General features: G+C 41.7%; 1 protein-coding gene across 1 annotated transcript; it reads right to left on the reverse strand.

The window, feature by feature from the left end:
• Positions 1–5,658: 5,658 nt before the first annotated feature.
• On the reverse strand, positions 5,659–11,189 carry LOC103015383 (alpha-1-antiproteinase-like). Its single transcript, XM_057542709.1, is given in 6 exon segments — positions 5,659–5,850; positions 7,286–7,353; positions 7,356–7,432; positions 8,587–8,863; positions 10,404–10,726; positions 10,918–11,189. Coding segments are annotated over 6 exon segments (1,209 nt in total).
• Positions 11,190–11,675: the final 486 nt, after the last annotated feature.

The raw sequence follows: 11,675 nt of genomic DNA on the forward strand, positions 1-11,675 counted from the left end.
TATGACATAGTATAAGTGTGTTTCATGTTTGGTAATTGCAATCATGGTTGCTTTTGTTGTGGTCAAAAAAAAAAAAAAATAAAAAAAAATAAAAAAAAAAAAATAATGAGTGGGTTGAGAATTCTTTCATATTTCCATTGGCCATTTTTTTTAAATAAATTTATTTATTTTATTTATTTTTGGTTGCATTGGGTCTTCGTTGCTGCGCGCGAGCTTTCTGTAGTTGCAGTGAGCTGGGGCTACTCTTCGTTGCGGTGCGCAGGCTTCTCATTGCGGTGGCTTCTCTTGTTGCAAAGCATGGGCTCTAGGCGCGCAGGCTTCAGTAGTTGTGGCTCACGGGCTCTAGAGCGCAGGCTCAGTAGTTGTGGCGCACGGGCTTAGTTGCTCTGCGGCATGTGGGGTCTTCCCGGACCAGGGCTCGAATCCGTGTCCCCTGCATTGGCAGGTGGATTCTTAACCACTGCGCCACCAAGGAAGCCGTCCATTGGCTATTTGTATTTATTTTTTTGTAGTCTGTCTGTTTAAATCCTTTGCCCATTATTCTACTGGCTTACTTACTGTCTCCTTATAGATTTAAAAGAGTTCTTTAAAATTAAAATGATTCTCTTTGTCATATCTGGTATACAGTTTCTCAGCTTGTTCTTTGGCTTTGTTTATGGCATTTTTTTGATATGGTGTTGAATCTATATTTTTAAACCAATTGCTGTGAAATTACCATTAAAGCCGTAGGATTATGAGTTATAACTCAAAGTGTTGGAAATTTCACTGGCTTCTTTAGAAAATATTGGTTATACAATTATTATTATTATTACATTTAAAGATAATTTGTATTATTTTGTTTTTAATTGTGGCAAAATACATATAACATAAAATTTACTGTCTTACCAGTTTTTTTCATGCAATTCAAAAGAAAATTTATTACTTTTTATTAGTGCTATTTATGCCCACTTACTATAGAATGACATTTATTTTATTTTATTTTGCCATGAAAAAAAATTCAGAAAAATGTTATTTTATATTGGAGTATAGTTGATTTACAATGTTGTGTTAGTTTCAGGTGTACAGCAAAGTGATTTAGTTATACATACACATATATCTATACTTTTTGGAGATTCTATTTCCCATATAGGTTATTACAAAGTATTGAGTAGAGTTCCCTGTGCTATATAGTAGGTCCTTGTTGATTATCTATTTTATATATAGTGGTGTGTATATGTTAATCCCAACTTTTTAAGTGTTCAGTTTAATAGAATTAAGAACATTCACATTGTTGTGCAACCAATCTCCAGAACTCCTTTCATCTTGCAATCTCCAGAACTATCTTCATCTTTTCATCTCACAAAAAACTGCAACTCCATACTCATTAAACGTCAACTCCCATTCCTCCCATGCCCGCAGCCCCTGGCACCCACTGTTCTGCTTTCCCTCTCTATGAATTTGACTACTCTGGGTACCTCATATAAGTGGAATCATACAGTATTTTCTCTTTAGTCACTGGCTTATTTCATTTAGCATAATGTCTTCAAAGTTCATCCATGTTGCAGCATGGATCTCCCTCCTTTTAAAGGCTGAATAATACCCCATTGTATGCGTAGACCACATTTTGTTTATTTATTCAGCTGTTGATGGGCATTTGGATTGCTTCCATCTTTTGTCTATTGTGAATAATGCTGCTGTGAACACTAATATACAAATATCTCCTTGAGACCCTGCTTTCAGTTCTTTTGGATATATATCCAGAAGTGGAATTCTTGGATCATATGGTTATTCAAGTTTTAGTTTTTTGAGGAACTGCCATACTGTTTCCTTAGTGGCTGCATCATTTTACATTCTTACCAACGATGCACACAGGTTCCAGTTTCTCCACATCCTGGCCAACACTTTTTCTTTTCCTTTCTTATTCTTTTTTAAAAAATAGCCATCCTAATGGTGTGAGGTGATATCTCACTGTAGTTTTGATTGGCAATCCCCCAATGATTAGTGATGTTGAGTGTCTTTTCATGTGATTGCTGGCCGTTTATATATTCCTGGAAAAATGTCTGTTCAAGTTCTTGGCCCATTTTTAATTGGGTTGTATGTTTTTTATTATTATTGAGTTGTAAGGGTTCATTATATTTCTGGATATTAACCCCTTGTCAGATACATGATTTGCAAATATTTTCCCCCATTTCATAGGTTGCCTTTTCATTTTGTTGATTGTGTCTTTTGATGCATAGATGTTTTTAATTTTGATATAGTACAATTAATCTATTTTAACTTTTGTGGCCTGTGCTTTTGGTGTCATATCCAAGAAATCATTGCTAAATCAATGTTTGAAGTTTTCCCCTATGCTTTCTTCTAAGAGTTTTATAGTTTAACTCTTTCATTTAGGTTTTTGATCCATTTAGAGTTAATTTTTTTGTATATGGTATAATGTAAGAGTCCAGCTTCATTGTTTTACATGTGGATATCTGGTTTTCCCAATACCATTTGTTGAAAAGACTGTCCTTCCTCCATTGAATAGTCTTAGGATGTTTGTCTAATATCATTTGGCCATATATGTGAGGGTTTATTTCTGGCCTCTCTATTCTATTTCATTGGTCTATACATCTGTTTTTAAGCCAGCATCACACTGTTTTGATTACTGTAGCTATGAGATTAGGAAATGTGAAACCTCCAACTTTGTTCTTCTCTTTCAAGATTGTTTTGGATGTTTGGGTCCCTTGAGGTTCCATGTGAATTTTAGGATGGATTTTTCTATTTCTACAAAAGATGCCAGCGAGATTTTGTTAGAGATTGTGTTAAGTCTTTAGATTGGTTTGGGTAGTACTGACATTGTAAAAATATTAAGTTTTCCAATCCATGAACAAGAAATGTCTTTCAGTTTATTTGTATCTTCTTTAATTTTTTCAGCAATGCTTTGTAGTTTGCAATGTACTAGTATTTTACCTCCTTGATGAAAGTTTATTCCTAGGTATTTTATTCTTTTTGATGCTATTGTAAATGGAATTGTTCTTGAAATTTCCTTTGGAAATTTAATGTATGAAATACAACTGGCTTTTGTCTGTTGATTTTGAATCCTACAACTAATAAATGAATACATTTATTAGTTCTAACAGTTTGTGTGTGTGAGTGTGTGTGTAATCTTTAGAACTTTCTACGTATAAGATTGCATTGTCTTTGAACAGAGGTAGTTTTACTTCTTCTTTTCCAATTTGGATGCCTTTTATTTCTTTTTCTTGCCTAGTTGCTCTGGTTGGGACTTCCAATACTATGTTAAATAGAAGATGCAGAGCAGGCATTTTTGTCATGTTCCTGATCTTAGAAGAAAACTCTCATTCTTTCACCATTGAGTATGATGCTAGCTGCGGGCTTTTCTTATATGGGCTTTGTTATGTTGAGGTAGTTTCCTTCTATTCCTAGTTTTTTGAGTGTATTTTTTTTTTTTTATCATGAAAAGGTGTTGAATTTTGTCAAATATTTTTCTGCATCAACTGATATAATCATGTGTTTTCTCCTTCATTCTGTTAATGTGGTGTTTTGATTGATTTTTCATATGTTAAACCATCCTTACATTCCAGAAATAAGTCCCCCTTAGTCATGGTGTATAATCCTTGCAATGTGCTGTCAAATTGTATTTACTAGTATTCCATTGAGGATATTTGCATCAATATTCATCAGTGATGTTGGTCTGTAGTTTTCTTTTCTTATAGTGTCTTTGTCTGGCTTTGGTATCAAAGTAATGCTGACCACATGAAATGAGTTAGGAAGTATTCCCTTCTTTTCAATTTTTTGGAAGAATTTGAGAAGGATTTGTGTGAATTCTTTCTAAATATTTGATAGAATTTCAACAGTGAATGCATGCAGTCTTGGGCTTTTCTTTGTTGGGAGGTTTTTGATTATTGATTCAATCACCTTATTAGTTATACGTCTGTTCATGTATAACTAGTAACATGTATAGATTTTCTATTTCTTCATGATTTATTCTGGCTTGGTTGTGTGTTTCTAGGAATTTATTTATTTTATCTTGGTTATCCAATTTGTTGGTTTACAATTTTTTCATTGTATTATCTTATAATCCTCTTTTGTAAAGTCACTCATAATGTCCCCTCTTTAATTTCTGATTTTATTTATTTGAGTGTTCTCCCTTAGTTTCTGTCAATCTAGCTAAAGGTTTGTCAACTTTATTGATCTTTTCAAAGAACCAATGCTTAGTTTTATTGATTTTCCCCATTTTTAAAACTATTTTGTTGAACTCTGCTCTAATATTTTTTATTTCCTTCCTTCTTCTAGCTTTGAGTTTAGTTTGTTCTTTTTTCTAGTTTATCAAGGTGTAAAGTTAGGTTGTTGGTTTGAGATATTTCTTCTTTGTAATGTAAATGCTAATAGCTACAAATTTCCCTCTTAGTACTATTTTTACTGCATCTCATAAGTTTTGGTATGTTGTATTTTTATTTTCACTTGTCTCAAGATATAGTCTAATTTCTCTTGTGATATCTTTTTTGACCTATTGGTTGTTTGAGCTGTTTAATTTCTATACATTTCTGGATTTTCCAGTTTTCTTTCTGCTGATTTCTAGTTTCAGTCCACTGTGATTAGAAAAGAGACTTAGTATGGTTCCAGTCTTTTAAACTTTATTAAAACTTATTTTGTGGCCTAACATAGGTCTACCCTGGAGAATGTTTCATGTGCACTTGAGAAAATTGTGTGTTCTGCTGTTGTTGGGTGGAGTGTTCTGTATATGTCTGTTAGTCCAAGTGGTCTATAGTGTTGTTCAAATCTTCTGTTTCCTTATTGATCTTCTGTCTCATTTCTCTATCAATTATTGAAAGTGGGGTATTGATTCTCCTACTATTATTGTGTTGCTGTCTATTTCTCCCTTTATTTCTGTCAATGTTTGCTTCATATATTTGGGAGTTCTGATGTTTGGTACACATACATCTATAATTGTTATGTCATCTTGGTGAATTGAATTACTCTTTTTTTTTTTTTGCCATACAGCTTGATTTTATAAAGTCAAATATATAAGTCCTTATATTTACGACTTCTTAGTTTTCAGTCATGTTTAGAGAGGCCTTATCCACTTCAATATCCATAAATTAATTAACCAATACTTTCTTCTAGAACATTTATGTTTGTGTGTGTGTGTGTGTTTTAGTGTTTGATCTACCCAGAGATCCAAATACTATTATTTAATGTGGACTTGAGCCTTTAACACTCTGAACTGACTGTGATCCCTCACATAACTGCAGACCCCTTAGCTCTCTCCCTGTTTTGTGGTCTGCCTGGCTTAGCCTTGCCTTACTCTTGCCCTCTGCCTACCACTCTCCTACCAAAATCTAATCAATTAATAGTCTCCACCTGCATCCAGAGTGGTCCGTCTCTGTCATTGTTGGATTTCCATATCTGTAAAATAAATTGTGGGCTTCAGCCAACATTTTATCCTTGCCTGGTGCAGTGCCTGGACAGTGTAAATATGTAATAAATATTAAGTGAATACATGAAAGATTGCTGTGACCTGAATTCCACGCATATCCTGTGGATGTGAAGAGAGACTCAGAGACAAGAAGATGAGAGATTTACATGTCACACACAAGCTTGGGCCAGGTCAGTCATTCTTTAATGTCATCTAAGGAGGGGACCTGGCCTGGGAATGGAAGGCTGAACCCAGAGAGGAAGTTATTTTTGCATGGGATTCACCACCTTTCCCATGAAGAGGGGAATGTTGGTGTTTTCATCCTTGATGATGATTAGGAAGGGCATGTTGAAGTTGATGGTCAGATGCTCAGACCAGGCACTCTCTTCTGAGAGGGTGGCCCCAGCATGTTCTGTCCCATTCTCACTGATGCTCATCACAGCCTCATGAATGGCCTGGAGGGGAGAGAGGACAGAGACCTGTTTGAGGCAGAGACAGGCTGCACCCTTCCCCACCCCAGACCTGGAGCTAAGGCCCAATGTGGTGAGAGCTGTCCTGGGGCTAAAGGACGAGCTCTCTCCAGAGGATTTTAAATAAAGAACCACAAGATTCACAACTGAATCAACATGGCATAGTGGAATGAACATGACTTTCCATCACAAGGATCTGGGTCCAAATCCAATTTTCCCCACTAACTCATTGTGTCACTAAGGAGAAAACTATTCTTTTTTTTTTTTTTAACATCATTATTGGAGTATAATTGCTTTACAATGGTGTGTTAGTTTCTGCTGTATAACAAAGTGAATCAGCTATACATAAACATATATCCCCATATCTCCTCCAAGACTATTCTTCTTGAAACCTCAGTTTCCTAAATAGGAAAATCAGACCCGTGGGATAGGATGACCCAGGGCCACTATGGTGCTGCATGTGAGGAACTTGACTTAGTGTAGGTGCTCAATAAATGTGTGTGAAGGTCCCCATAGAAGTGCACAAGTGTGTGCATGTGTGACAGGTGCGCATTTGTGTGTGAGTGTTTGAATAAGGACAACAAGAATCAAGATCTTTATTTGGTAATTGTAAGCCTCCATCAACTGGTCACACCTACTTACCCAACCCCATCCCACACTCTTATTCTTAACCCTTCCCTCTCTGGGGAACTGGTCCCTTCTCTGTGCTTCAACACCATACTCGTGCCTCTCTCATTGCCTGTCCTGTCCTTCCCCATCCCCGTCCTCCCCTCCCTGCAGGAGACACACAAGGCATGGCTCTCAAGGCTTTGGTCTGACCCACGAGGGGCCCCTCACCTCTTCCTGACCAGCCTCCTCAATGTCCCTGGGAAGCAACCCACCACCTTGGGAGGTAGCCCACCAGGGCTTCTATGGGGACCTTCACACGCCTCATCCCCACCCAGGCACTCAGCTTACAGTCAGTCACTGAACTGCAGTTGTTTCTCTGGGCACCTGTAACTCTCCTGCGTAAATGGCATCTTTGGTCGAAATCACGCTGTAACTCAGACTCAGTGATTCACCAGTAGCTCCTGGTGTCACAGGCGCAGGGCCAAAGGTCCTTTGCTATCCCTGAGCCTAAGCCTCTCTCTGTAAATAGGGGTTTATCGGGACCCAAAGAAGGGAAGTCCCCGGCCAAGGATGAGACAGAGGGTGAGTGACACAACCTCAGAGGAGGTCCTTAAATAAAATGCACCAAGCATGTGAGGCCACCTCTTCCCCTCCATCATCCGACCACATTGCAATCTTGGTGGACTGATAGCATTCCTCAGGGACCTCAGTCTGCAGGTGTGCCTGTGTCCCTCTGTCCCTTCCTCAGCCTCACCCCTGAGCTGCAGCCCCCGTGCACATTGTGACCTACAGAGGTCAAGGAGACATTCACCTTGGACAGCTTCAGAGGCACTTCCTCAGTGATCCCTGAGAGGTCAGCCCTGTTGCTGAAGACCTTGTGATGCCCAGTTTGCCTAGGACAGTTTTGAGATCGTAGGTTCCAGAAATGGACAGTTTGGGCAAATGTAAATTGACAAACCTGTCAAAATGGTTAGAACACAAAGGACTTTTACAGGATTGAAATATTTCCTTTTCTGGTTGTTCCTCCCACTTGGCGCCCTGTCCCCCTGCCCATGCAAGGATGTGAGGTCAGCCTTGGTTTATTCTACTTTTAGTTCCTCTACACGTGGGGTCAGAGAATGTTAGAATTACAGGGATCCTCTTGTCCTGCAAAGCCTCTCAAATGCCACCTCCTCTGATAAGGCCTCCTGGGGGATCCAGGGTGTCCTCTGGAAGGACAGTGCACACTGCTTCCCTGCAGGGTTTGGTCACCCCCAGACTGAGACTCCTCCGGGGCCAGGATCCCAGAGGACCATGGGGCGTGGTGGCAGGTCCTGAGTGACATCTGTTCCATGAATGAGTGACTGCACAGGACTGGAGCTCAGCTCTAGTTTTCGCCGGGGACAAGGTGTGGCCCCGAGCAGGGTCTGACTGGCCCTCAGGCTCTGTTTGACCTGTTCTAGACCAGTTCCTCCTGTTCTCTGCTCTCAGCCTCTGGTGCAGGGAACCTGGACGTGGGTGGAGCGGGGAAGAGGTATTAAAACTTCTATTCGCTTTTTAACCTAATACTTCTCTGTATTTTCATTTTTGTTTTATATTGTATGTAATAAAATAACTCATCCTGGCATAGGCATATTTACAAATACAGAGACATGCACTAATTTGGGGTGCATGACGGGGACCTGGTCAAACCACCCTCATCTAGTGACAGAGGATCCAGAACCAGCGTCAAACGTGTCCTGGAGTTTCCTGCTCTGGGCCTTTGCTTTTCCAGCCTCTCCCAGCAGGTTTTCCCCCGTCTTGCTGTGGACTTTCCATCCTGAAACTCTACACTCAACTGCCACCTTTGCCAGGAAGCCCAGCTCTTCCTTCTGGGTTTGCCCACAACATGGGTTGGCGTAGCTCCCCCTGCACGGGGCATTGGCCACCGGGAAGGGGCAGTGTCCAGGCTGGGGAGGAGGTCCTCAGGGGCAGGACTTTCACTCCGCACCCCTGGGCACCGTCCCTCTAACAAAGCCCAGTCTGTGCTTCCTGAAAGGATGCTTTGTCTGGGAGCATAAGATTATGCACCCTCCCCGCCTTGGGCCAGGCCCAGTGGGGCAGCTCCTAGGTCAGCCCTGGCCTGGGAATCACCGTATCTCAAGGTATTTGAGGAGTTTGGCGAGGTGCTTCTCAGAGAGCCCATCCTCCAGCAGCTGCATCTTCCCCATGTTGGGCAGAAGCAGGAAGGCGGCCATTCTGCCCTGGTAGTGCTGCACCAACACCCAGCAGGAGAACTCATTGTCTCGGTACAGGTGGAACTGGAACACGCCCAGGTGGTTGATCACGGGCACCTTGACCGTGATCTTCTCGTTCACATGGAAGTCTCCTGTTAGGAAGTGCTGAGCCTCGAATTTATCCTTCCCTTTGCCTGTAGAGGATGAAGGTGCACAGCAGCTAGGAGTAGGAGAAGGTTTAGAAAAGTGTGCTAGAAAAAGGAGCCCTGAGGCCCCCTGGTGAGATGCTCGTCTCTGAGCCTCAGCTTTGCCCTCTGTAAACTGGGGCAAAAATGAAATCGTCAGGCTCCTGAAGGGCTTTGTGAAGATAATTTGAGGCTAAAGGAGGATCCAGAGTTTCTGTATTGCAGAGGCTAAATGGCATCAACCTGGGTGGGCAGAACAAACATTTTTACTTGGATTTGATGTTTATTTAATGCATGGTCTGAGGCTGAAAATTATTGGGAGTGGTTGGAAGCTCCCCAGGTCATACTGGGCACCTCCCATCTGAGTCTTCCTGCCCCTTGGTAATTGGTGCCTCTTATTATTCAGGGAAATCACTCTTGTTCCTACTCTAATGGCCTTTCCCTGGACCAACATGTGAAATGCAGACGCCTGGGAAGTGCCCCCTCTGCTCTACCAAGAGAACGTCACCATCCTGCTAAGACAGGTTGCCTCGGGGACCCCAGGGCCCAATTTTCCCACTTGTTGGGAGGAGGAGAGTGAGGCTGGGGAGGGGACGAGAGCCACGTGAAGTCCCACGGCAGAGCTGGGACCTGGGATGTGCTCACTCCAGCCTCTACGCTCTCCATCACACTTTTCTCTCTCTAGAGCAAGGGGCCAATGGTGTGAAGGAGGCAACCCCTGGCCTTGAATCTCACCTCCCCTACCCTAGGCTATCTCCATGGACTGTTTAAACTGCCTTAGAATGCCCTCTGGGGCCCACAGGTCCTGACATTCTCATCACTCAGAGGGAGGAAGGGAGGCTGGGATTCAAGTTTAGTTGAGCACTTACTATGTGAGCGTATAGTCCCATGTTCTTTGTAACTTATTTTTTCGTTCTAAAATTCTGACAAGAAGGGCATTATTATGTCCATATTACAGGTAGGAAACTAGAACCTCAAAGAGGTAAAATGACTTGCCCATAGTCAAACAGCAGCTAATAGGTCATAGAGGCAGGATGTGAGCTCTGGTCTTTCAGTCTCCAAAGCTGTCACTATTTCCACTACATGAAAGTTGTCAGAAGTGTCTTCTGTGAAATCCTATTCCCTTCATATGCTCCACCAAAATTTGTTTTTATGGCTCTCTATTTTGGGATACTGCATATTTTGCCTCTCTCCCTGGTAGGGATTTACAATGCACATTAGGACATTTAAGGCTCTGAAAAGTCTTGCAGAGAAATGATGATTTGACTATTTAACCCACTATTTCCTAACCTTATTTGATCATCCAAAGTCTTTTTTTTTGGCCGTGCTGCATGGCATGCAAGATCTTAGTTCCCTGACCAGAGAGAGAACCCATGCCCCCTGCAGTGGAAGTGCAGATTCCTAACCACTGGACCATCAGGGAATTCCTCATGCAAAGTCTTTTAATGGTTGTGTGTAGAAAATTGAATAACTGAGATCCATAGCTACATTCCATCTACTACCAAGGAAAATCTAAAGAACCAGTTCAGGCTAGTTGTACAACCTTAACCTTCAAAACTTATGTAGTTCACCAGAGCAAGAGCTGTGTCTTCGTCAAGCTCTTTGACCAAATCCACAATTATTCCTTGAGTTCTTATCTTTATTTGATGGTTGATCTCTTTCTTGACCTCTTTGATGTTCCTGAAGTTGATGGAGAGGGCTTTTGAGTGGTACAGCTTCTTGACATTGTACAAAAGCTCAGGCTTTTGCTCCAGATTCTTATCAATGATTAGCATAGTGCTGGTGGTCAGCTGGAACTGATTGTTTGGCTGCTTAAGGGTTTCAAGGAGACTCCCTAAGCCTTTGTAGATATCAGCCTTAGGCGCCTTCTTTTTTTTTTAGTTATTTCTGAGATATACATTTTAAAGTAATAACTAGGATTATGACTTATAACATTATACCAGAACATATAAGATTTTTAGAAATTTCATGTAATGTCTGAAACATTTATATTAACATATTTCCATACAAATAACCCAATGAAAGTTTAGTATTAGTTGTCTTGTTTCTTAGGCGTCTTCTTAAACTTGAAGCCTATGCCCTTCAGGATGTGGGTGTAAGTATCATCTTTGGTTCCCAGGGAGAACATCGCAAAGGCTATAGCGATGCTCACTGGGGAGAAGATGATTTTGTTGTTGGACTGACGGGCCAGTTCATGGTACAGGCTGAAGGCGAAGCTGGAGAAGTGTGGGAGGTCGTAGTGATAAATATCAGGGCTGGACTGACGCCTGGTACCAGGGACTTGACTGCACAGGCCTGCCAGCAGGCGGAGGCCCCACGTGATGGAGGATGCCATTGTCCTGCAAGAGAGAGAAGGGTACCACACCTGGGTCAGGCCACACGATGAGTCCCTCGGCCACCGACTGACGCCATGTCAAAGCAATCACAGTTTATCGAGCATCTATGTGCCAAGCACTTTCCTACATCAGCATCATTGAAAGACTCAGAACAACAGCAAAGACTTTATGGCGATTACCATACACCAAGTTCCGTTCTAAGCACTTTACTGTCTTATCTCACCGCATTCTGGTAACAGTCCTGTGAGGTAGGTCAGGCGACAATCCTGGGCTTACAGATGAGGAGACCAAGCTCCTAGAGGTTAAGTCACTTGTCCGAGGTTCCAGAGCAGTAAAGTAGCAAGACCAGAATCACACCCCCAGGTAGCCTGGGTCTGGAGTCCACGCTCTCAATGGTTCCACTAACATCTGCCATGACCCCGAGGTGTAAGTGCCACAGCCCCTACTTTGCAAAAGAGGAAACTGAGGCACCAGAAGTAGATGAT

Source organism: Balaenoptera acutorostrata, chromosome 3 (genome assembly GCF_949987535.1).
Source record: "Balaenoptera acutorostrata chromosome 3, mBalAcu1.1, whole genome shotgun sequence".
Classification (NCBI taxonomy): Eukaryota; Metazoa; Chordata; class Mammalia; order Artiodactyla; family Balaenopteridae; genus Balaenoptera; species Balaenoptera acutorostrata.